General features: G+C 61.2%; 1 protein-coding gene across 1 annotated transcript in view; it reads right to left on the bottom strand.

Annotated features, from left to right (window-relative positions):
• The window catches only part of COL9A3 (collagen type IX alpha 3 chain), a 26,306-nt gene extending 1,285 nt beyond the window's left edge, over window positions 1–25,021 (bottom strand). The window contains exons 1-31 of the mRNA XM_064382909.1: window positions 24,563–25,021; window positions 24,429–24,497; window positions 23,168–23,203; window positions 22,448–22,519; window positions 21,615–21,668; window positions 20,378–20,413; window positions 20,079–20,102; window positions 19,804–19,857; window positions 19,311–19,364; window positions 18,844–18,885; window positions 17,089–17,145; window positions 16,578–16,631; window positions 15,564–15,617; window positions 15,182–15,235; window positions 14,643–14,696; window positions 14,246–14,299; window positions 13,570–13,623; window positions 12,612–12,665; window positions 12,449–12,502; window positions 11,980–12,024; window positions 11,812–11,865; window positions 11,674–11,727; window positions 11,120–11,173; window positions 10,951–11,022; window positions 9,623–9,658; window positions 8,670–8,714; window positions 6,762–6,794; window positions 6,412–6,558; window positions 6,220–6,274; window positions 5,502–5,684; window positions 1,999–2,076 (exon numbers count right to left, since the gene is read on the bottom strand). Of these exons, the coding sequence (XP_064238979.1) occupies window positions 1,999–2,076; window positions 5,502–5,684; window positions 6,220–6,274; window positions 6,412–6,558; window positions 6,762–6,794; window positions 8,670–8,714; window positions 9,623–9,658; window positions 10,951–11,022; window positions 11,120–11,173; window positions 11,674–11,727; window positions 11,812–11,865; window positions 11,980–12,024; window positions 12,449–12,502; window positions 12,612–12,665; window positions 13,570–13,623; window positions 14,246–14,299; window positions 14,643–14,696; window positions 15,182–15,235; window positions 15,564–15,617; window positions 16,578–16,631; window positions 17,089–17,145; window positions 18,844–18,885; window positions 19,311–19,364; window positions 19,804–19,857; window positions 20,079–20,102; window positions 20,378–20,413; window positions 21,615–21,668; window positions 22,448–22,519; window positions 23,168–23,203; window positions 24,429–24,497; window positions 24,563–25,021 (2,245 nt within the window). The remainder of the gene's footprint in view (window positions 1–1,998; window positions 2,077–5,501; window positions 5,685–6,219; window positions 6,275–6,411; window positions 6,559–6,761; window positions 6,795–8,669; window positions 8,715–9,622; window positions 9,659–10,950; window positions 11,023–11,119; window positions 11,174–11,673; window positions 11,728–11,811; window positions 11,866–11,979; window positions 12,025–12,448; window positions 12,503–12,611; window positions 12,666–13,569; window positions 13,624–14,245; window positions 14,300–14,642; window positions 14,697–15,181; window positions 15,236–15,563; window positions 15,618–16,577; window positions 16,632–17,088; window positions 17,146–18,843; window positions 18,886–19,310; window positions 19,365–19,803; window positions 19,858–20,078; window positions 20,103–20,377; window positions 20,414–21,614; window positions 21,669–22,447; window positions 22,520–23,167; window positions 23,204–24,428; window positions 24,498–24,562) is intronic.

Below are 25,021 nucleotides of genomic sequence, written 5' to 3'. Positions count from 1 at the left end.
GCCCCTGGGTGGGAGGCTGGCTTTGGTCAACGATGATGGTGGAATTGGGGGGTGTGAGGGAAGGGCAAGCCAGCCGCCTAAGTGGGGTAACGGGGTCATTCACTGAGAAGAAGTGACAAAGTCCAGAATGGTGTGGCTGGGGTACAGCCGGGAGGCTGCTGCCCACCAGGGAGAGTGGCACAGACCCTGTTCGGAGCCACACAGGTAGAGAGATGCAGCTGGGGGCCGGGGACATCTGCATATTGGGATGCCAAGTAGAGGTGGAGCTAGGTCAGCAAAGGAGAGCCCAGGAGCCAAAGGCACCCAGAGAGCCCTGAGAGTGCGGGAAGAGACTGCTCCAGGGCACCCAGGGAGAGGGGTGAGTGAGGAGAGGGGAGGGGAGGACTCCAGGGCACCCAGGGAGAGCTGTGAGTGAGGAGAGGAGAGGGGAGGACTCCAGGGCTCCCAGGGAAAGGGGTGAGTGAGGAGAGGAGAGGGGAGGACTCCAGGGCACCCAGGGAGAGGGGTGAGTGAGGAGAGGAGAGGACTCCAGGGCACCCAGGGAGAGGGGTGAGTGAGGAGAGGGGAGGACTCCAGGGCTCCCAGGGAGAGGGGTGAGTGAGGAGAGGGGAGGACTCCAGGGCACCCAGGGAGAGGGGTGAGTGAGGATAGGAGAGGGGAGGACTCCAGGGCACCCAGGGAGAGGGGTGAGTGAGGAGAGGGGAGGACTCCAGGGCACCCAGGGAGAGGGGTGAGTGAGGATAGGAGAGGGGAGGACTCCAGGGCACCCAGGGAGAGGGGTGAGTGAGGATAGGAGAGGGGAGGACTCCAGGGCACCCAGGGAGAGGGGTGAGTGAGGATAGGAGAGGGGAGGACTCCAGGGCACCCAGGGAGAGGGGTGAGTGAGGAGAGGAGAGGGGAGGACTCCAGGGCACCCAGGGAGAGGGGTGAGTGAGGAGAGGAGAGGGGACTCCAGGGCACCCAGGGAGAGGGTTGAGTGAGGAGAGGAGAGGGGACTCCAGGGCACCCAGGGAGAGGGTTAAGTGAGGAGATGGGGGGGCTCCAGGGCTCCCAGGGAGAGGTGGAAGCCAGGTGACTTCTCACGTGCACACACATCCTCAGAGTCTAAGGCCTCCTCGTTTTGTGAAGGCACCAGCCTAAGTCAGGGACAGCCGGGGGTGGGCTTTGCGAGGGAACCCTGTGCTGCCTCCCTCCATGACAAAGCATTTATTTTTGACATTAAAAATGGAATCATTCATGGCTGGCCGTGGTGGCTGTCGCCTGTAATCCGAACACTTTGGGAGGCCCAGGTGGGCAGATCACCTGAGGTCAGGGGTTCAAGATTAGCCTGACTAACATGGAGAAACCCCATCTCTTAAAAAAAAAAAAAAAAGGCAACATTCAGTGTGTGGTCAGGTCAATTACAAGAAAATTCTGTTAGAATTTAAGTGAAATAGATACTAAATAGCTTTAAACGGAATCTAACCAAATAGACTTAGCTAAGATAGATCCAGGAGGATCTGCTTACTGATTACACGTTTTTTGTTTTCGATTTTGAGAGTTTCACTCTTGTTACCGAGGCTGGAATGCAATGGCATGATCTCGGTGCACTGCAACCTGTAACCGCTGCCTCCCGGGTTCAAGCCATTCTCCTGCCTCAGCCTCCCAAATATCTGTGATAACAGGCACTCGCCACTACGCCTGGCTAATTTTTGTATTTTTAGTAGAGACGGGGGTTCACCACGTTGGCAGGGATGGTCTCGAACACCTGCGGTGATCTCCACGCCTTAGGCTCCCAAAGTGCTGGGATCACAGGCATGAGCCTCTGCACTCAGCCCAGTTTAAACTTTTATGTATTAAGCGGTTCTTGAGAAAATTCCTAATCTTGCCTCTAAGGCTGCTTTGCCAGGAGGAGAGGAAAAGAGAGACCCGTTTGTAACCCAAGCACGCCCCGCATAAAGTAACGAGACTGCGGAAGAGATGCCACCCAATGAGGCCTTGCTGGCAGTGGACTCGTACCTTGGGGCCCCTGGTCTCCGTCAGGCCCGTCCAGCCCTGCTCCTGCCGCGCCTTTGTCCCCTCTGTCACCCTGGTTTCCTGTCACAAGGTGTAGACAGACACATGGTTAGAGCATCTGTGCAGCCACACCGCAGCCGCGTCTGATTGACCTTTGTTAACACACAGGGTGGAACCATTAGAAACGTACAGACGTGACACACGCAGGGCTTAATGGGGTCTGACCAGAGGTACCCACCTGCACAGTCTCGCGCCGCAGGACGGCTGCAGGTCGCCGACACATGCATAGGCGATGCGGTCCCGTGAAGTAATCACACCCAATGCTTACACCCTTCCCGTGTTTGGGTGAGTTTAACACAGACACCCACCGCCGTGTGAGAGGTGCCCACGGGACCCAGCACAGCAACAGGCTGTGCAGGCCGCAGCCATCAGCCCCAGGCTTGGCACACAGCCCAGGGTGCTGGGGGCAACCCCGACATCCCCACAGCCACGAAGCCGCCCAGTGTCCGTCAGAACCTGCTCCTGCTGCTGAGTCGTGCGTGCCTCAATCTCCTCCCTGACCTCTGGCAGCCAGTTTCAGTGGGATTTTAGTTTTGTTCAAAATATTTATGCCTGTTAAGCAGTTGAGTATTTGTTACTATTTTGTATTCATATTTAAAGTATGATTTTCGACCCGTGGGTCATCTAAAGCGTTTTCACGCCCTCTGATTGCGTCATTCGGATCGTACACTGTGTTTTGCTGTGTGAGGAGAGGGGCGTGCTGCCATCTGTTTTTTTTTTGTTTTTTGTTTTGAGACAGGGTCTCCCTCTGTTGCCCAGGCTGGAGTGCAGTGGCGTGATCGTAGCTCACCGCAGCCTCAACCTCCTGGACTCCAGGGATCCTCCCACCTCAGCCTCCTGAGCAGCTCGGATTACAGGCGCGCCACCATGCCCCGCTAATTTTAGAGATTGGGTCTCCCTGTATTGCCCAGGCCGGTCTTGAACTTCTGGCCTCAACACATCCTCTCACCTCGGCCTCCCAAAGTGCTGGGATTCAAGGCCGAGCCACCACGCCAGCTGTGTCGGCCCTGGCCTTGCGTGCCCTGAAGACACGAGGCTGGATGCATATGGGGCCCTCTAGGATTTGCTCCTGGTAGAGCGAGCCTTTGTCAACACAGGGATCCCGTGAGGCACGCAGCATCACAGCCGGGCTGTTCTGTCTGATGCCGACACAGCAGCACCAGCTCTGTTTTGCTTGGTGCTTGTGTGTCTGTTTCAATCCTGCTACTTTCTGAAGCGGATGAGAAACGGAGGCGTGATTGGTGGTGTGAACGCTGAGGCAGCCACTGTGCACTTGCATGTCTTGCACGGCCACCGGCAGGAGTGGTGCCTAGGACCTGAGAACTCCAGTGGGCAGCGGGCTTCAGTGGCCCCGGTGCCCAGTGCATCTGGCGTGACTGTCCCGACACCACAGGCTGACCTGCTGTGCCCTTGGGCAGCGGGAGGCGGTCCTGCCTGGTGCTGCTTTTCCAGGGAGGGGGCGCCAGGCACCCCGGTAACAGAGGCTTCTGAGCGAGGACCTGCTGTGGGTCCAAGGGCGCATTTATATTCGCATTCAGTTCCCATGGCCAGCTCCGGGCATCCGTGCCTGCTTCACTGACGGTGGCCGGAGGCACCAAGCACCTCTCCAGGGAGTGGCTCCTGCCGCAGGCATGCCCATCTTCATGGTGCGAAGGCACAGTAGTCCGAGGACGGACAGCCCACGTGCGTCCGTGCGGCCTCTGCTCACTGATGCTCCACACTGCTGAGAACTGGTAAAGCAATTAATGTGCTTTGAGAATTTTCTTTCTTTTTTTTTTTTTTTTTGAGACAGGCTTGCTCTGTTGCCCAGGCTGGAGTGCAATGGTGTGATCTCAGCTTACTGCAACCTCTGCCTCCCGGATTTAGGCAATTCTGCCTCAGGAGTAGCTGGGATTACAGGTGCACGCCGCCACACCTGGCTAATTTTGTATTTTTCATAGAGACAGGGTTTCACCATGTTGGCCAGGCTGGTCTCGAACTCCTGACCTCAGGTGATCCACTGCCTCAGCCTCCCAAAGTGCTGGGATTACAGATGTGAGCCACCATGCCCGGCCTGAATTTTATTTTCAAAGTCTTCATGGAGTCCAGGTCCCTCTCTGGAGAAAATCTTACGTGGTCTCTTTCTGAAGACTGCAGTCCCTCACGTGGCATCAGGCTAGGCTGGATGGCCTGGGAAGGTCAAAACTTAAAGAAGTTTCCAGAAAAACATGAAGCTATTTGATAATTTGGACATATGGACAACAAAATGAATCTGACGCTCAAGTGCTGAAAATCTTCAATCTCAGTCTCTTTAAAATAAGTGACATAGTCCCACTATGGAATGCTGTCAGCTCGCTAAATAGTTGAGTTCAGTCTCAGAGATGAAGGCAGGAACCCACAGAGTTAAGTCTCCTTTAGAAACGTCTCTGACGCTGTCTTTGGGAAACAGGAAGTTATTTGGTCAGAATGGTGGAATCCACTAGAATCATGAGCTTCAAATCCTTCACTTGGGCTGAAGGCAGCTGACTGAATGCCGCAGATGGAAGGCAACTTGAAATTTTAAAATTTTAAACTGTAGTAAGAGTTCGTGTCCAGCAGTTAACACAGTGCGTGTCTTCCATGCTGAGACTCCCCGGCTTACACCTGGCACCCCAGAGCCTTCCAGAATGTCAGCACTGCCAGCCATGCTCACAGCACAGCCGCGTGTGGGATCAGCAGTCCAGCAGCTGATGTCAGTGATTTTCATCCTCTTTCTAAATTAAAGCTGAGTTCCTTGTGGTGTTTAATATGGAAAAAACTTTGAATTTTGTATTTTTCCCTTTTGCAAAACAGAAATTTTCACATGCTGCCAGTTTTCATGAAGGTGCGTCTCATCAGTATAAATTTGACTCTTAATTATTCATTCCTCACTTTTTTTTTTTTTTTGAGATGCAGTTTCACTCTTTTGTCCCAGGCTGGAGCGCAGTGGCGCGATCTCGGCTTGCTGCAACCTCCGCCTCCCGGGTTCAAGCGATTCTCCTGCCTTAGCCTCCAGAGTAGCTGGGATTACAGGCGCCCGCCACCACACCTGGCTAATTTTGTATGTTTAGTAGACACAGGGTTTTACCATGTTGACCAGGCTGATCTTGAACTCCTGACCTCCAGTAATCCACCAGCCTCGGCCTCCCAAAATGCTGGGATTATAGGCATGAGCCACTGCACCTGGCCATTCCTCACATTTTTAATCAACCCCTCCCTGCCAAATACTTTTCTGATGGTATTGGAGAAAAACATCACATTTTAAAAAATGTTCCAGTTCCCACAGGATTACTAAGGAGTTAACTGCGCTAGTCCCCAGAACACGAGGGGCCCACCTTCCAGGAGTTACCACGGAGGACGTACGGCAGGCACCAGACGCAGCACCTACAACAGGTCAGCCTCATGGATTTTTATAGCGGGGTCACCGTGCTGTGGGGTCAGCCACTCACCTCTGGGCCCGGGGTCTCCCAGCTCCCCAGTGGGACCGCGGTATCCGGGGGGTCCTCGAGCGCCGGGGTGACCAATGGAGCCCGGAGGCCCTGGGGGCCCAGGGGGCCCAGCTGGACCGGGCCGGCCAATGGATCCCGGTGCCAAAGGCTTCCTTAGGTGCGCGGCTAACTGTGCAATTTGTTCTTTGGGAAAACAAGGGTGCAGGCGTTTGAGAGAAGGTCATGAAAAGTACCGCTAGGTAACACACAGAAGCCCTCCACAGGGCTGCCCTGCACGGGGAAGATTTCCTTCTCCTTGATGGAAAATGGTTTCACTGCTTTGGGGTGCTAAGTGCCAGAGCTAGAAAGGACCCCCCAGCCCTTTAGACCCTGAGCAGCCTGAGAGCGAGAAGGCGAAGCAGGTGGGCATGTTTGGGGACCTGCCCTGCCAGCCACGGGGGCACACTCAGCTGTTCCTTGTACCCCATGCAGTCAGCAGACTTGAGGACGCCTGCTGTGTGCTGGGCATCTGGTTGAGTCCAGGGCCGGCGAGGGGGCCACCCTGGAGTGCAGAGGATGGGCAGACGCCAGGGCAGGCTGGACCCCTGAGGGCTAACAGGCAGGGTGAGTCCTAGCGGCTCACTTTGGCTGGAAAGTGGTGGTACGAAGGCTCTGTGGGTAGCCCCAGGCACCGGGACCCCAGGCGGGGATGGGTGGCGCGTGCGCATGGCTGACTTACCGCTGATCATTCCCCCACACAGCTCCCTGATGCGCTGCTCGCTGGCCTCCTTCCCCTGGAAGTCACCCCACACATTCATCAGCATGGGGACGGCAGCTTCTGTCAAACATTCCCACCATCACCCCACAAAGTAACTTCGTTTAGGAAAAAAAACACGATCTCAATCCTGTGAGAGCTGGAAAAGCTACGTACCGGAACGCCCGGCTTCCCCGTGATGCCAGGAATGCCCTGGAGGCCCTGGAGGCCCAGAGGACCAGGGGGGCCAGGGACACCCTCGACGCCACTGGTGCCGTTGGGACCCTGGATGCCTTTGGGGCCCAGCTCCCCTCGACTGCCGGACTGCAGAGAAACAGGAGGAAGGTGGGTCGGGGGAAGCCCAGGAGCCCAGAGCCGCCCGTGCGTGCCCTTTCCCAGCTGGCACAGAGCCATCTTGCCCAGCCTTGAGCAGAGCAAGCATTTTTACCATCTTAGATCTGGGCAGTGCCCTGCAGGGCCGCCTGTGCCAGCGGTGGGCAGGAAGCCAGCAGGCGCCCGGCACTCACCTCTCCTTTGGGTCCAACCAGGCCGCTAGGACCCTGTGAAGAGGAAAGTTGTGTTTTAACTAAGTGTGTATTGTTGGACGGGTGGGAGGTAGACAGCTGAAGATAAAATGACCACATCATCCACACACCTGCTATCAGACTACATCCAAGTATTGACGGTGGCTCCTTCTGTTCCTCTACCTACATTTTTATACTGCTGCGATTGTACTGATTCTTTTGAAAAACTTACTTTCAGCTAGGCGCAGTGGCTCACGCCTGTAATCCCAGCACTTTGGGAGGCTGAGGCGGGTGGATCATGAAGTCAGGAGTTCAAGACCAGCCTGATCAATATGGTGAAACCCTGTCTCTACTAAAAATACAAAAATTAGCCAGGCGTGTTGGCAGGCACCTGTAATTCCAGTTACTTGGGTGTGGGGGGGGGGGGCGGCGCTGAGGCAGGAAAATCGCTTGAACCCGGGAGGCGGAGATTGCAGCGAACCGAGATCACGCCACTGCACTCGAGCCTGGGTGACAGACAGAGTGAGGCTCCATCTCAATTAAAATGAACACCACAACTTTGTGGGGAAGAGTGACTGGTACCTGCGCAGTGCTGTGTCTTACACACACTGACTTCGTTCCCATTAGTCTCACTAGCATGCCTCATGCTGAGCTCAGCCTCTCGGTCCTAAAACCCTGGGCCCCTCCAGCTGGGTCCTCAGGAATGACGGGCCCCAGGTGTGTCAACACACAGTCTGCTGGGTTTGAATGTCTCCTCCAGAACACGTGCCGCAGTTGAACTGCCGCTGTGACGCTACTGAGAGGTGGCGCCCTTAAGAGGTGCTTAGGTCTTGAGAGCTCTGCCCTCCCGAGCAGCTTCACCCATGGGAGCCGTGGTCCCAGCTACTCGGGAGGCTGGGGCAGGAGAATCACTTGTACCCGGGAAGCGGAGGCTGCAGTGAGCCGAGGTCGCGCCACTCTGCACTCCAGTCTGGGCGACAAAGCAAGACTCCGTCTCAAAAAAAAATTCACTAATGAAACACAACTGAGGCATTCACATACAACTGAGGTCATTTGTCCAGAGGCATAAAATGTTCACACTGGGCTATGGGGGTCTGCCAGAGACTGGGTCCCTAGGGCTACCCTGTTTCTGTTTCACCCAGACACAAAGGAAAGACTTAATCATAGAAGAAAAACCCTGGCCTTGGGAAAGCCAGGTCTTCCTTCTCTGGAACTGGAGACCGCTCTGTGACCTCCGGAAGGAGAAACGTGTCTATCAAGAGACTCAAACAAGAATTTCATTTTATGCTTCCCGAGTTTTAGGCTCGTGGAAATGGAGTTTTCTTTAGTTAAAAACAGCTGTGTGCTGGGCGCAGTAGCTCACGCCTGTAATCCCAGCATTTGTGAGGCCGAGGCAGGTGGATCACCTGAGGTCAGGAGTTTGAGACCAGCTTGGCCAACGTGGTGAAACCCTGTCTCTACTAAAAATACAAAAATTAGCTGGGTGTGGTGGCAGGTGCTTGTAATCCCAGCTACTCCGGAGGCTGAGGCAGGAGAATCGCTTGAATCCAGGAGGCGGAGGTTGTGGTGAGCCAAGATCGTGCCACTGCACTCCAGCCTGGGCAACAGATCAAGACTCTGTCTCAAAAAAAAAAAAAAAAAAAAACCCAGCTGTGACTACTTCATGCCAAGAACCCACAGATGGGGCGGCTTCTGCAGGTGGTGCCACTCTGCAGGGCGGAGCACGGGAGCCCCACACTTCCGGGCACCAGGTCAGGCCAGACTCCAGAGCCACTTCCGGCCTCTGCCAGACGCCGCTGGATCCCCAAGCCGCCCAGCAGAGCTGATCTTCCACTGGGAGCTGCAGATTTTGACCTTGTCCCCAGGACGGCTTCCCAGCTGGTGACAGTAAGGTCACCTCGTCACACTCACCGGTTCTCCTTTATCCCCAGGAAGGCCGTCGGAACCTGCAATGCCCTGAAAACAACACCCCAAAGTTAAAGGAACGTTCATGCCTCCGACTCCCAGCTCTCGAGCCTCGTGGGTGTAATGTCCATCCTGAGGCTGAGGCCAAGAGCCCAGGCCCCACGGCTGTCTTTTAACCAGCCACAGAGGCAGCCCAGGCGGGAGTAATGTCCATCCTGAGGCTGAGGCCAAGAGCCCAGGCCCCACGGCTGTCTTTTAACCAGCCACAGAGGCAGCCCAGGCGGGAGCCCAGGCCCCATGGCTTTTAACCAGCCGCGAAGGCAGCCCAGGCAGGACCCTGCCTTGGGAGACCTGTAGGCGGGGGAGGCCACTAAGCGGAAGACGTTTGTTTGCATAACGAGGCTTTTCTGCCAAGCAGAGCCTGGGGTAGGGGTTGATTGCTGCAGGCCCTCCAGCCGTAGGGAAAGGTCTCGTGCCCAGAAGTCAGGGCAGCCATGACCACGGCCCCACCCACCCAGATGCTTCTCTGGAGAGAAAAGTGCTTTGAAGAACAGAAATGCACTTCGAATCCTCCTGCAAAGCCCCTGCCCTCTGTCAGTTCTCCAGACGGCAGGAAATGCCTCCTCCCCCTGAGCGTTCCCACTGGTGCCTCCTGGACCAGAAGCAGCTTCTGTTACACCCAGAGCCATGCAGGGACAACGTGGCTGGCCAGCTGTTTGCACCCAGGCAGGCAGCAGGGGACGCTGAGGCATGCCTGCAGGTTGGGTGCCAGAGTTGCTGTCGCCATGCTAAGCAGGAATGACAGGAGCCAGAAAGGGTGACCGATGGACACAACAGGAGGAGAAAGGAGGGTCGGCATCCGGAACACACAGCCAGGGCTGGAGCCGGGGCGGGTGGAGCCCGGGAGGAGCTGTGCGGCTTTGCGGTCATCCCTTCCCACCGGCCTGTGCCCAGCTCACCTGGTCTCCCTTAGGTCCTGCAGCGCCTCCAGGGCCCTGGGGGTGGAGAGAAGGCTCTGGATTAGAGGAATTACAGGAATCCCTAAAGTGAGCCTGTCCTGGGCCCAGGAATGGTAAACACCGCCTCCATCCTCATCGTCCTGCACAAAGGGCTTCTGTGAAACCCGGGGTCCCAGACACAGGCCCAAAGGCCACGCTCCCGTTCACAGCCCTATGGCTCTGAGTTTCCCCTTGCGGGTAGTGAATCGTTTGTAACACCCGTGAATTACTGCGGGTATTTTTGCACAGTCCCAGGGTAATTCCATCGCAGTGGAGTCAAAGATGCAAAAGCTCATCTAACCACCTTCCCATGGGAGTGTGAAACTGAAGACATGCCTGGGCGCTGCTATGAATCCCCTTTAAAAAACGTCCGTTTGCTCACAGGTCTGCATAAGTGAGAACTTGCCCAAGGGGCAGAAGAGTCTGACGCTTTCCGGTGAGTTTAGAGCAAAAGGGAAATGCAGCCACCAAGCCCCGCCCACATTTGGGACAGGCACAGAGCCTGCAGGGCAGGCGCCAGCTCCGAGATCTCTCGGAGGCCCTGAGGTTGCTGGCATGGCCCCCACCCCTGGAATGTCCTGCCTGGCGCTAACAAACAGCCTGCTATCCCCCACGGAGCCGTGGTGTCTGCAGCCCCGCCACTGCCCTGGAATGAAGGGCACCTGCAGCCATGCCCATGTCTGAAAAGGGTTCTGTCTGCAGAACCTTCTGTGCCTGCAGGCACACGAGGCCCCCAGGGATCTGGTAGAGGATGGCTGGGGCCCAGACCGGACCCACAGGCTCTTCCCCATGAGCTGGAGCCCTGGGCAAGCCACGCCCCCTTCTGAGCTGACCTCCGCAAGGAGCCACCGCTGCAGCGGCTACAAGACCAGCAGGAGAAAGCCTTGATGAGACAAGCTGTGACTGTCCCAGTCACCTGGGACGCTGGTGTTCACACTGATTTAGTAGCAGTGGCGCCTCCGCAGACACTGCTAGGCAGGAGCCTCAGCCTCCCCCTATCCTGAGGAATGAGTGCCGACCATGTGCAGGCCCCCGCCAGGCCTCTATGCAGGGCAGGAGGCAGAGCCCCACAGCTGCTGCCCACAGGAACACCACGTGGAAGGTCAGAGGGGCCAAAGGCGCCACATTCAGGGCCCTGATGCCACTGCCTCCACTGTGCAGGGGGACACCGCCCACGGCCAGACGTCCCGCAGGGAGCTGTGAGCGCCCCTCCCTGTCTGCATCCCAAGGGACTATGGTAGGGGTGGGGATGGGGCACAGGGGTGCTTGCTGCTGAGAGGGCCACTTACCCGGTCGCCCACGTCACCCCGGAGGCCCTGGGGGCCTGGAAGGCCAGGGTCTCCCATGCTGCCCTTCCGGCCCTGGGGAAGGAGGTCCCGGCTTGTCAGTGCCCGTACCCAGTGCACCTGGCCCGTCCGGGTCACCCCGATGCCAGGCCCTTGCCCCAACATCACCTACCTGGAAGCCTCGGACACCAGGGGCTCCAGGAGGGCCTTGTGGGCCGAGGGCCCCCTGAAAGACCAAGGTGAGGTATGAGTAGATGTCTCAAGGTTCGAGGAATCCCAGGGAGCCTGATTCAGCCTCCCCTCCCAGGTGGATGCAGGAGCCAGTTCTAAGCCACCTGGCTGGGTTGCTGGGGACAGAGGCAGGGCTACCTCCCAGGGCAGTTTAGGGGGTCTCAGAGCTCAGGCATGCCCTGGATCCAACTTGTCAGGCCAGACTCAGAACCAGGCACCCATGCCCATGGTCTCCCCAAGACCTGTGGCTGGCGCTGTCATTATCTCAGGCTTAGCACAGAGGGCCCGAAAACAGGGCAGCTCTGGCCCGGCCCTGACTGTCTCCCAGCGGGTGAGGGACAGGAAGGCGAGGCCACACACCTCCCAGCTTCCTCGGCTTTTGTGGGCCTCGCCCATCGAGGCAACCAAATGCCACCCCAGCCTGCTCAGAAACTGGGGCCACTTGCCAATGGTTCCGTGCCAACCCCCCACCCAGGGCCACGTCTGTGTACTCACCGCTGAGCCCCTGTGGCCAGCCTCGCCACGTTCCCCGGGCACGCCAGCGTCCCCCTACAGGGAGGGGAAGGAGGGTGTGAGGGCAGGGTTCGCGCATATGCGGGATGGGGTGAGGTCAGGGGCGCTGCAGATACTCACAGGGACACCTGGCTCTCCCGAGGGGCCGGCCTCACCCAGCTCCCCAGCTCTGCCCTGCAGAGGAAGGAGAGCCATGAGAGCCTGCCCACACCTCCTGCATCGGGGCCAGGTCACTGGCATCCCAGCCCCCGCCTCCCCTCCCAGGGAGAAAGTGGCTGCATCACGTACCCGTTCTCCCTTCTCGCCTTTGGAGCCTGCTCGTCCGGGGAGGCCCTGCCACGAGAGAGCATGGGGTCAGGGCTGCCTGTTACGGCAGTGTGCACACGGGCAGGCGCTCATGGCCAGAGAGTGAGCGCACCCAAAGGGCAGGCCAACTGCTCCCAGCCCTGTCGACCTTAGGTACGGCTTTCGCAGCCTCCCCGGCCTCGGACATGGGAGCCCCTGCTCGGGGCTCACGGGGGTGATGACCCCACGGCACCCGAAGATGGCCATGAACACATTCACACCTGCAAACACATGGGCAACCGTCCGCAGCACCCAATGGGCACCAGGGGTTGTGCCAGGCCCTGATGGACACAGGCCCTAGAACATCTCACAGGAAGCCGGCCCTACAGTGACCCACGCACCCAGCCCTACAGGGGCACTGGGCAGGCAGAAGTTGTGGTGCCCCAGGCTGGCCCACCCGCCGGGCACTCACTGGCAACCCGTTGGGGCCCTTCTCTCCTGGAGCACCGCTGCGACCAGCCTCTCCCTGCAAGGACAGAGATTGGGGCAGAGAAGGGGAGGCTGAGACCTTGGGAGGCTGAACTCCCCTCCAACCCCTTCCCTCCCTCCCATCATGCCCTCAGCCCCATGCCAACCTTCTGGCCATCAAGTCCTGGCATGCCATTCCGGCCATCCTTGCCTGGCATGCCCTGGGGACAAGGGACAAGTAAGGCCCATTGGGCAGGGGGCCACCCCATCCCTCTACAGTCCTGTCCTGGGGGCAGCCTCCTCCTCCATCAGCCTAAAACTGTGGCTGCCCCCAAGCCCTGGCAGTTGTCTGGTTTCATGACCGAGGTGGCCACGCCGGTGAGGGGTACAGCAAAGGCCGAGGCCTTGTCTTCCACGCGCTCTGTGGCGCCCTAAGGGAGCCTTGGTTCTGGCCCATTTTGCAGGTGGGAAAACTGAGGTTTGGGAGCTAGGACTCAGGCCAGGCCTGCCTCGTCCACCCTGGACTGGCTTGGAATCGGGACACAGCCAAGTGCTGGGTGTCCCAAGAGCGGGCACTCACTGCTCCAGGGGCAGAGGCAACACGAGGGGCTGGAAGAGTGTGGGCACAGAGCAGGAAGGAAGATGCCTGCACAGGTGCCCAGAACCCCGGGAGTGCCCACCTCTGCCCAGCCTGCACAGGTGCCCAGGACCCCAGGAGTGCCCACCTCTGCCCAGCCTGCACAGATGCCCGGGACCCCGGGAGTGCCCACCTCTGCCCAGCCTGCACAGGTGCCCGGGACCCCGGGAGTGCCCACCTCTGCCCAGCCTGCACAGGTACCCAGGACCCCGGGAGTGCTCCCTCTGCCCAGTGGTGCTATCCACCCACCCTCACTTCCCATGCCCTCCATGCAGGCAAACCCAGCCTGAGACCCCCTACTCCTGCACATTCCCGAGGCTGGGCAAAAGAGCTGTGCGGGGCTGTGGGGCTGTTCAGGCGTTATTCTGGATCTCCAGATGGCCACAGCAGAGGGCACCGAGCCCGGCCCTTCTGAGTGTGGTCCCTGCCTGTCGGTAGCCAGGACCCGGGGGAGAAGCATTCTCTGAGGAGCAGCCATGTGCACTCACCGGCTCTCCACTTAGCCCAGCCACTCCGGGTGTTCCCTTGGGACCAGGTCTGCCCTAGAGGACACACAAGTGACAGAAGAAGTGGTGGTCTCTTCCCAGCCAGCGGCTTGGGGACACCAAGGAGCTGTGCTCCGGGCGGGGCAGCAGCAGGGGCCACCCCTCACCACCACCCTGGGCCTGTGAGTGCGTGGAGAAAACTGTATTTGGAGCCCAGAGATGCTAGAGTGTGGCACGGGGGCTCCCTGCTGCTCTGGCCGTGAGGGCTGTCGAGGGAGGGGTGGAGGCTGACTAGCTTGGGGACAGTCACTCAGTTCCTCTCCTGCGACGCTCGACTGTCTCTGGACCTTATGTTCACTTGTTCCACCTGAGAGCCGTTTCTCGGGCGGGATCCAAACCCTGGAGCCTGTTCCCTCCACCCGACTTGTTGGACACTCTGTAGGGGGCCACGGAGCTCCCATGTGGGCTCGGGGAGAATGGCTGGGGCCAGGGAGGGAGTTGGGGCCCCAGGGCCAGGCTCACCCCCACGTACCCCCAGGCCCACCCAGGGCAGGGCAGCCCCTCCAAGTCTCCCCAACAGGTGGCACCCCCAGGTGTGTCCCCCTCCCCAGCACAAGTCAGGAAGGGAACTGGGTTCTTCCACATAAGGACCCAGGGAGCCAAGTCCCCTTTCACTTACAAGGTCACCCTTGGGGCCACGGAACCCTTCTGGGCCCCTCTCGCCTCGGTCACCCTGGAAATGATGGGGGCAGGGCAGGGACAGAATTAATACCATGGAGATGGTCAGAGGGTGGGCTGGGGCCCTCCAGGAGATGGTCAGATGGTAGAGTGGGGGACAGCTCTCCAGGAGGGGTCAGAGGGATGATGGTGACCCCTCATTCCACATCCAGAATGTCCCATAAAGAATGGGTTTCATTGGTAAGCCGCCCCTACCCACGCCACAAGCCCTCCCAGGGTGTCCAGGGGACAGCTCGGCCACAGAAGGGGGGCCCCAGTGGGGATGGGGGGGTCTGAGAGGAGCAGAGGGAAGGAGAGAGAGGTCACGACGCATGGCACCCATATCCTCCGACACATACCGCCTTCCCGGGCGCTCCTGGAATCCCAGGTGGCCCTCGGAACCCGATGGGACCCTACAGAGGAGAGGCGGATCTGGGGTCCTCTAGTCTGAGGCCTGGCTGGCATCCCCCCAACCACCCAGCTCCCTCAGGGGCGGCCCAGACACAAGCAGCCCTTCCTCGAGGGCTCCTCAGCAAGTTCCCCCAAGACGCCCCCCAGCAGTCCCCAAATCCCTCCTGCCCCCCCCCCCCGGCTCTGGCCTAAGCCGTAACAGCCCTCACGGCAGCCTGGCACCGTGTGTGGGGGTGTCAGCGTGCAGAGTTCATCAGCCCTCTCCCGGTACACGTGTGAGCAGCCCTCGCAGCAGCTTGGGACCGCGTGCGGGGGTCGGTGAGTGCTGACTGTCAGCCCTCACCCAGGCCTATGCGGGAGCAGGGGCTCAGAGCAAGGCCTGTGCCATGGCAGCTGTAGGGTGCCGGCTGCTTCAGAGCCTCAGTCATCTGAAGTCTGGAGGTGCAGACAACCAGGCCCCCAGCCACCTAGGGGCTGCAGGACTTACCCGGTCCCCAGGGGGCCCCAGTGGCCCTGGCAGTCCTCGTAATCCCCGGGGGCCCTGCGGGAGAGGCACAGATGCAGAGGCTGGCGCTGCACCCCCACCCCAGCGAGCCCCAGGGCCTCGGCTCTCCGGATACAGTGGGAGCCCTGGTGTCTTCCATGAGCCCTCAGCCTCAGCTCAGGTCCCCCAGAGGGAGGGGGAACCAGCCTTGAGATCAGCAGCCTTGGCAGAGGTGGGACCCCCCGCCAGCCCGTGCTCCTGTACTTGGGTACTCGCTGACTGTCCCCCAGCCTGAGCTGGCCCCCTTGTAAGGCAGAAGTGTGCAGGGCTTGGTCATTCAGTGGGCTGAGTTCCCATCCCACCATCCTGCCCTTCCCAGACTCACCTGCAGCCCCACGCTGCCTGGGAGGCCGGCAGGCCCAGGGGGGCCGGGGTCACCCTGAAGTGGAGGGATAAGTAGTCAGTGGTCCATTCTGGCTCTCCTAGCACCTTCTAGGGCCTCCAGTCACCCCACTTGAGCCCCAGCACCTGGGCCTTGGAGGCTGTGTGAAAGGGTCACCTGCCCACAGCTCCAGAGAGGTCCCAAGTCTTGCTGGCCTCGCCCTGTGAGGGCTGGGTCTGTGGTCACTGTTCCCGTAAGTCTCCTCAGCCCTGTCCAGGCTCCTCCTCAGGGCCAAACGGGACCCCTCTGATGTGCATATGGGGTCCCCTCCTTTGGTCACTCCAGTCATGCCAAAGGACATCCCAGACCTGGTCCCCTGGCCTGCAGGTGATGATGGACAGACACCCTCCATGGACAGTGGCTACAGGCGAGGGGAAGGCTTCGGGCTAAAGCCGGCCATCCTCACGGACACCCCTCGCCCCAGCCACAGACACGAACCAGGGAGCTTCCACAGAGGGGCCAGGCAGGAGGGGTCTGTCCAGGAACCCTGCTCAAATCCCAGCTCTGACCAGCCAGGCCGTCTGGAAGACAGGCATACAGGCGCCCAGCCCAGGTGCACCCATTAAACAGCCCCTCCCTGGCCCCTCCGGGCTGCTGTTCATGGCAGCTTTGCCTTTTAGCTGTCCCCTCCACCGCCGCCCAGACCCCGGTCCCAGCCCCTCCGGGCTGCTGTGCTGCAGCTTTGCCATCTCACTGTCCCCTCCACCACTGCCGCCCAGCCCCCGGTCCCAGCCCCTCCGGGCTGCTGTGCCGCAGCTTTGCCGTCTAGCTGTCCCCCCCACCGCCGCCCAGCTCCCGGTCCGAGCCCCTCCGGGCTGCTGTGCCACAGCTTTGCCGTCTGGTTGTCCCCCCCACCGCCGCCCAGTCCTTCCAGGCTGCTGTGCCGCAGCTTTGCCGTCTAGCTGTCCCCCCCACAGCCGCCCAGCTCCCGGTCCCGGCCCCTCCGGGCAGCTTTACCTTCTCGCCATCCTTGCCTACTTCTCCCTGCTCGCCTTTGTAGCCAGTGGGTCCCTGAAAGCAAACTCAGGGTCACTGCCCCACCCACACCCCCCAGCATCCTCCCTGGCAGCACTGAAGTGAGGCCAGCAGGGCCAGTCAGCCCAGGACTCACCACACGGCAGCGCACAGGACTGCCGGCCTGGGCCCTCATGGGGAAATTGAGGCCTGAGAGGCGCTGGGACCCACCTGAGGGCGCTCAGCAGTCAGGAGCGGAGCAGGGCAGGGCTGGGGTGGGGGCTTGAGGCCAGCGCTCCCCCACACCCTCTCTCTGATGCTCATTCCCAGCCTGGCCACACCCGTGTGTCACTGGGGTACAGAGGGCGGGACGGGGAGGCCGGCCAGCTCCTTCTGGGGCAACCCTGGGAGCAGGCCCAGCTTTCTGGACCTGCCGCCTCCACAGTTTCCCTGCCCGTGGGAGACCAGCTGCCTCCCGCCCAGCACAGCGGGGTGCCCAGTCCCCATGACTCACCTTGAACCCTGGCATTCCTGGGGGCCCTGGGGGGCCTGGTGGGCAGATACTTGGGCACTGTTGGAAAACAGAGCAGTCAGACCCTTCCTGGCCACGTGGAGCAAGGCCTCCTACGAAGAGGCAGCACCCAGGGACGCAGGAGGTCATTCCACGCTGGTGACAGCACCAGGACTGGACACAGGCAAGGTCTCCTTCAGCAGCGGCCAAGCGTGGCAACCCCTGCGGCCAGCTCAGATTGCCCAGCCCCGCTCTGCAGGGAGCCTGGCGGCGCCTCATGTAGGGCCCATCTCCGTGCAGGAGCGGCTCGGCATGGGGCTTGCAGGAGGGTGCCGCCGTGAGCCCAGGCAACAGGCCTGATGGTCAGGAAACCTAGGGCTGGTTCTAGATGACCCCACAGCTGCACTGGGCAGGCTGGGCCAAGGTGCAGCCCCGTGTCTGCAGCCCCAGCCCCGCTCAGCTCATGGCCAGGGGTCCAGTCACTCACCACGTTCTGAAAGATTCCCTAAAGCCTCCCTTCTGAGACACAGGCTGGCTAGGCCCCCGGGCCCGGGGTTGGGGTGAAGAGACAGGCTGGCGGACAGCCGTCGGTGGTCAGGTCAGAGTGGGGCGGGCTTTTCCCTTCAAAACCATCAAACCTCTCTATCAGTGGAAACAAGGTGTGGACTGCTACCATGGATGCCCAGACAGAAAGGAGAGGTGGATCCGTGGCCTCCCAAGCCCATTTTCTTTCCTCTTTGTTTTTTTTTGAGACAAGGTCTAGCTTGGTTGTGCAGACTGAAGGGCAATGGCTTGATCATGGCGCACTGCAGCCTCCACCCCCTGGGCTCAAGTGATTCTCCCACCACAGCCACCCAAGTAGCTGGGATAACAGGCATGTCACCACGTCTGGCTACTTTAAGTTTTTTTGAGGCCGAGTATGGTGGCTCACGCCTGTAATCCCAGCACTTTGGGAGGCTGAGGCAGGCAGATCACAAGGTCAGGAGTTTGAGACCAGCCTGGCCAACATAGTGAAACCCTGTCTCTACTAAAAATACAAAAAATTAGCCAGGTGTGGTGGTGAGCACCTGTAATCCCAGCTACTTGGAAGGCTGAGGCAGGAGAACTACTTGAACCTGGGCGGAGGTTGCAGTGAGCCAAGATTGTGCCACTGCACTCCAGCTCGGGCACCAGTGTGAGAATACGTCTCAAAGAAAAAAAGTTTTTTGTAGAGACAAGGATCTCACTATGTTGCCCAGGCTGGTCTCAAACTCCTGAGCTTAAGCGATCCTCCTGACGTGGCCTCCCAAAGTGTTGTATTTACAGGCGTGAGCCACTGCGCCTGCCCTGAGCCTCTTTTCTTTTTACTCAAATGACAAGGCTCAAAAATCAAGGTAAAGGTGACCCAGACTCCAGTCCCTCACTGTGCCCAGGACTCTTCTGTCACCATCTGTGGGCAAGGGCACCCTCTGCAGGGATGATGCAGCGAAGGCGCTGGGTGGCTCCGTGGCATGACTGATTAATTACATGGGCAAAGCTCCAAGTGCCTCGTGGCTCTCTGTGAGGGACAGTGCACATCTAGACGGTGGTGAGGAGGGTGGGAGGGGAGGGGGATGTCCCAGCTGTGCTCTCTGCCAGGGTGTGCCTGAGCTCCCGACCCCAGGGAGTACTCAGGCCCTGCCTTCTTGCCAGTATGGTCAAGCCCCTCTCCAGGCCAGATCCCTGCCCCCCAAGGTAGGCACCCCCCAGCCCCCTTCACAAATTGCTGCAAGTGCCCACCTGGAGGTCAGCAGTGCCTTCGGGGAGGATTCCTGGGTGTCCCTAAAACACAGAGACAGCTGACATTCTCCCGCTCGCCCTGGCCACCTGCACCCACCCACTCTGACTGATTGCCACCTTCCCCACCCATGAGGGGACTTGGAGACCCTTCACCCCATCCCCCAAGTGGCCGGTGCTGGGCGCTGCTGGCCCACCTACAGGGCATGTGACAGTGACAGAATCCACCTGTCCTTGGGGCAGGGTGGCCACGGGGACCTGAGCCCTGACCAACCCCAAGTCGGCTGGCCTAGCCACAGCCACTTCCCCGACCCCTGACTGTTCCTGGGAGTGGCCAAGTTAGGGTTAGGAGCTCTTGGAGGGGCAAGGAGCCTGGGGGGGTCATGGAGCCCAGGAGGGGAAATGGGGGGGTCCAACCTGGCGCCCTAGTCCCTGCCTAGCACTTCTCAGCACCTGTGCCCAGTACTTACAGGGGGTCCGGGAGGTCCTGGGCGGCCAGGGAGGCCGGGGAGCCCAGAAGGTCCCTGGGGAGAGGGTATGACTTAGGCAGAGCGGGACCAGCCCCCACCTGAGTGAGGGGCCCGGTTTCTCCCAGGGAGGAGGACACACCCAGCTCCCACCAGCTCCCACTCCCACTCCCACTCCCATGGCCACTCCCATGCCCACGGCCACTCCCACTCCCACTTCACTCCCACTCCCACTTCACTCCCACTCCCACGGCCATGCCCATTCCCATGCCCACACCCACGCCCACGGCCACTCCCACTCCCACGGCCTCTGTCGCATCTGCATCCTGAGGTTGGGTCTGGATCACTGGCCGGGGTTTCTACCAACACCCTCCAAGGTGGGAGGTGGGGAGAAAGGGGAAGGGGAGAGGGGAGGGGGAGCCCTGGCTGTTGAGTCTGGGGTATAGTGGAGGCCACAGGTGAGCCCACTCTGAGGGGGTCTGGGACAGTCACTCACCGGGGGGCCTCGGAGGCCAATCCCACCTGGGGGGCCACTCACTCCTGCCTCTCCCTGGAGGGAGGTAAAGAGAGGTGGGGAGGTCTGTACCAGGAGCCCCGAGGGTCCCCACCCAGGGTCAGTGTGCCACCTCCCCAGGGAGGGGCTCCAGGTGTGGGGTGGTCAGATGCTGCCCCTGAGAAGCCCTGCCCCCAGGCACAGTCTGGGACATCCCAGCCTGGCTGGCTCTGGGAACATGCATGCTTGCTCAGGCCCCAGGGGTTGTTAGTACTCACGGGGGGTCCAGGGAGGCCTTTGCCCTGCAAAACCAAGCATGGGTCAGAGCCTGCCAGGCACAAGACAGGCTGTGCTTCCCCCTCCCTACGATGATTCAGGGTCCCGGGGAAAGGGTGTTTCCAGGGATGGGTGTCTGTTCCCAGCCCAGAGACGGCTCTAGGACCCAGTGCAGGCGCCAGCCCCCGGAGAGGCTGCAGAGAAGAGGGCCAGGGATGGCCTCTGGGATTCCTGGACGCCCCCCGTTTAGGCCAGATTCTAGCTCCTCAAACTCCCACAGAAAGGAAAGGGCCATACTCACCCCCAGCCCGGGCGGCCCCGGGGGTCCCAGGCTTCCCTGTGGGAGGAAAGCAGGCACCTAGGTTGGGCTGGGCCTCTATTTGCAAAGCCGTTCCCCTCCCTCTGAAGTGTCACCCCACAATGCCAACTCCCAGGCCAGCAGGGTCCAAGTCCCACTTGACAGAGGGGCAGGGCCTCTGAGCCCTCTCAACATCGAGGGTCCTTTGCTGTCCTGGGATGCTGCTGGAGGCAAATGGCACTAGAGTCCCAGCGCCCACCCCAAGAACGCGCGACCTGGGGCAGGGCTGAGATACACAGAAGTGACCCCAGGTGCTGTCTCCACCAGGAAGCCCTCCCAATAACCCACCCACGCAGCCTGCTGGGTCCTCAGCCCCGCCCACATCAGCAAGCCCCAGATCCTTGGGCAGCCAGGCCCCGTCTGCCCTCCATGCCCTCTGGGCCCTGGCTGGGCTGGGCTGCCCGGAATCCCCGTTCCCTGGATGAGGAAGCACAGCTGGGCCCTGTGATGAGGCCGGAGGCCCCTCCTGAAAGCCTGGTGATGAGCCCACCCCAGACCCTAGGCACCGGGAACTTGGCTGCCAGCAGCCACTGTCTCCCTCCTGTTTTCTGCTCAGAATGCGCCTCCCGAGGGCAGAGCTGTGTCCTCGTGCCCCTGGCCCAGGCTTCCTGCCTCTGTGATGCTCTGTGCCTGGGGCCAGTGACACCCGCTGGCTGATGGCCACTTCTTATGAGGGCAGAAGAGAGAATGCTGGTTTCGGTTTTGTACTCAGAAGCCATGTGGGGAGAAGGGCATCCTTGGGCGGGGGTGCCGCTCAGTCAGGGTGAAATAACTGCGTCCAACAGGCAGGCACAGGGGACTCTGCAGGCTGCGATCCCCAGGGGTCCCTGGTGGTGGTTCACCCGGGGCCCTGGGGGCTGCAGGACACTCTGAGGAGGAGGGGGGCGCCTGGGGTGGGTCCCCCAGACCATCCTCGTCCTCCCTGCCATAGTCTGGATGCCAGGATAACCCTGATCGTTTGTGGGGGTGGGCAGGAGGCAGGCAGTGGGGGCTGGCCACTTGACACCCTGGCTTCCACTCCTCCACCCCACTGCGTGGGTGGGGCCCGGCCAGTCCCAGACACGGCAGCTGTCCTCAGAACCACCAGTTCTTTGGCCTTGTGAACATGGAGTTGCCAGAGGTGGCCGCCGGGGGACCTCACTTCTGAACTAAAGCCACTAGGTTTGGTGCAGGCACTTACCCGTTCCCCAGGGGCACCCTTGGGTCCAGGGGGTCCATCTCTCCCGGTCAGACCCTGGGGAAAGAGGCAGAGGACGAGCTTGAGGGGCCACATGGGAAGTACCTGCCACCCCCAGGCAAAAATGAAACCATGAACCCTTCCCTTGGTGAGTTCAGAGAGGCACAGAAAAGTCTGGGCTGGCACCTTCCTCTGTTGGCCCCAACCACTGTCTGCCGGGTGTCCCCAGAGGGCCTGGGAGGAGGGGACAGCTAGCAGGAAGCAGCAACAGAGACGCCTGCTGGAGTCAGGCCTTGGGGACCAATTCAGCAGGACATCCCAGGCCTGGCTTCGGGGAAACAAAGCTCCAGTGTTCCTGGGGGCAAGTCTAGGGGCCATGATGACTGAGCCTGGGGGCCATGATGACCGAGCCTGGGGGCCATGATGACCGAGCCTGGGGGCCATGATGACTGAGCCTGGGGGGCATGATGACTGAGCCTGGGGGGCATGATGACCGAGCCTGGGGGCCATGATGACTGAGCCTGGGGGCAGGCCTGGGGGCCATGATGACTGAGCGAGGCCAGCCTAGGGCTCACAGGGGCCAGACCAGCAGCGGGCAGAGGAGCCTGACAATGGGCACTGGCTCCTGGACAAGGAGGGCTGGCTCTGTCCTCTGCCAGCTGCTGGTGAAGTCTGGGATGAGGGCCAAAGGACCCCCGTTGGGGACTTCTGGAGACTTCTATCAGGACTGGGCTTCCCGCCTGAGCAGGCCCAGCTGGACAACAGCAATTAAGGCCGATTCCTCCAGGTCCCCGGTGGGGGGAGTGGGGTGAGGCGAGAGGGGCAGGCACACTTACGTCCACACCTGGCAGTCCCGGCAGCCCGGCCTCTCCTGGTTTCCCCGGCTTTCCTGGGGCCCCCTTTGGTCCCTGTGCAGAAGGAAAGGGCAGAGATGTGAGGGCTAGGTCTGGCCTGGAGCCCAGGCCTTCAGCAAGAAAGCAAAATGCTTTCCACCTCCCCGCACCCGGCCACAGGAGACGGCCCCCTCTCCTCCTGCTGCCCGGCAGACCCCGCCCAGCTGGGTCACATGTGTCCTGCTCGCCCACACCTTGTTGGCCCAGGAAGGCTGCCCGCCCCATCCCTCGGTGGCATCTGTAAGACCTTCTGGTCACCTCAGCCTCCCTGGCTAAGGGCCAGCAGCATCTCTGTGGGACCCGCAGGGGACCCAGCCAGGGCTCTGAGCCCCAGGACCCTCAATCCCTGGAGCTGAAGAAGGTGGGAGGGCTCTGTGCAGCCTCAGGCCCCAGGGACATGCAGGGCTGTACCCGCTCCAGCCCTGGCCTGCCTGGCGCTGGCCCAAAGAAAGCTTCAAAGCCAGGCCCTGCCCAGAACATGCTGCGGCTAAGCCCACACGCTCCCCTCCTGCCCCCTGGCTCCAGGCCTGCTCCGGGCCCTCTGAGGCCTCCCCTCAGGCAACCCAGGCTCCGACAGGATGAGACAGGACATCAATGACCCCTCTGTTCCATGTCCCCTCTCCAGACTGGAAAACGGCTGTTTCCCTAGCCAGGAACACTTACCGGGGGCCCAGGCAGACCCGGAGGACCAGCTTCTCCCTATAAGTAAAGGTGCCCACATGTGACCCTGAAAATGAGAGGTCCTCCAGAACCCTGCCTCAGGGAAAAGAGCAGCGCTGGCCCCCAAACCAGCCCCAGAGGCCCAGCCCAAGAAGACAAAAGGGGACCCTGAGCCCCCGATCCATACCTAGGGGGCACCCACCAAGGTGACCTGGGCAGACAGGCTCGGCCCTCACAGCCACAGGGGGTGTGGGAACCACTCTGCAGATGTGAGGACGCGGCCCCCAGGGGTGGTGGGAATACATGGCGAATCCCCTCCCTCAGTGGCCTGGGGCTTTAGGAAGACAGCCTGGGTGCTGGGCGGCCTCTCGGTTCCGTCTGCAGCCTCTTTAGTCCCCTGAAGGTCCCCCAGCCCCCACCCTGTTGATGACCACCAGGCCTTTAACTGAGACTTCAAGACCAGGTTTCAAGTGGGAGCTCTGGGGTCCGGGTACCTGGCCCAGGAGGAGCCTAGGGAGGCCAGGGCCCTGGGCCATGGGGTTTGGGTCCACACAGCTGCCCTGAGCACAGCCCTGTGGCCAGGGAAGGAGGTCGTGGCCATCGAGGCCGAGCTGGGCAGAGGCTGAGGGTGGGTCACGGGGGACTTGGTGCAGGCCTCCACAGGAACCACACGGCCAAGGACAGGCCCCGAGGGAACCCCTGCCCCGGGGGCGGTGGCCGCATGGGGAGGTTCACCCCAGACAGTCCCTCAGAGGGAGGCACAGCTGTCGGGTTGCAGCTGCTGCCTCCTGATGCTTGGGCCACACTAGGCCTGAGAAGACACCCGTGGGGACAACGTCTCTGGGGCGGAGTCAGCTCCTGAGCTCTTCCATGGCTGGCTCCAGCACTCAGCAGCCCCAACAAGACCCCCGGCCCCTGTCCACCCAAAAGATGTGGCCCCCCTCCCCCTGCCTCCATCCACTCCTCCCCACCTCAGCCCAGGGGCCAGAATCCAGAACCCAGGGGCACGGGCCCCTCAGGGACCCAGAGACACACACCTCAGTGCCGGCATTCCGGGTCAGGGACCACCACGTGACACCCTCCACCCCCAAGCGATCCCTGCGGGGCTGCCCCTATCCCACCAAGGTACTGCTGCCTCCTGATGTCACCCTGGCTCTGGGAAGTGGGGCTTGGTTTTCTCTCCATCAGGCCCGGGAGCCCAGGGAGGCGGGGGCCAGAGCCAGAACCCCAGAGCGCTGGGGGCCCTCAGCACTCCCAAACTCACATCGATGCCATCCTGGCCGGGCTTTCCGGGTGGCCCTTGGGGGCCGGGGGGGCCTGGGAGTCCTACTTTCTGAAACGGAGAAAAGCCATCAGGGAGCGCGCTTCCTTCCGCGCAGGTGCCCCGGTGGGCCCGACCCAGCGGCTCCCGGGCCCGCGACGACCCCCGCTTTCCTCGGTGAGCCCCAAAGCCTCGGGCGGAGCCAGGTGCCCCGCGCAGTGTGCCCCCGCCTCCCTCGGGCCGCGGGAACAAAGGGCTCCTTGTGCTCCGAGCGGAGGCGGCGGCGCCGGCGGCCCCGGGCCAGCGCGGACCCAGCGAGGACGCGGCCGGACGGTGCTCTCCCGAGGCGAACCGGGGCTCAACCCGACGCCGAGGATTCCGCGCCCCGACGGCGACACGGGCTGGGGGAGTGGAGGCTGCGCCGGGCATCCCGGGGTGGCGGGTTCGGGGCTGGGGCCGTCCCGGGGCCGCGCGACTCGACGTCCCGCCCCGACTCCCGAGCCCCCGCTCACCTGTGCCCCAGCGGCCGCCAGGAGCTGCGTGAGCAGGAGCAGGAGCGGGAGCAGGAGCGGGGCGAGCGCGGGCGCCCGGGCCAT

Source organism: Aotus nancymaae, unplaced genomic scaffold, assembly GCF_030222135.1.
Source record: "Aotus nancymaae isolate 86718 unplaced genomic scaffold, 86718_ANA_hifiasm-v0.15.2.pri h1tg000029l, whole genome shotgun sequence".
Classification (NCBI taxonomy): domain Eukaryota; kingdom Metazoa; phylum Chordata; class Mammalia; order Primates; family Aotidae; genus Aotus; species Aotus nancymaae.
The sequence above is the reverse complement of the archived record's forward strand: the minus strand, read 5'-3'. Positions and strand labels throughout refer to the sequence as shown.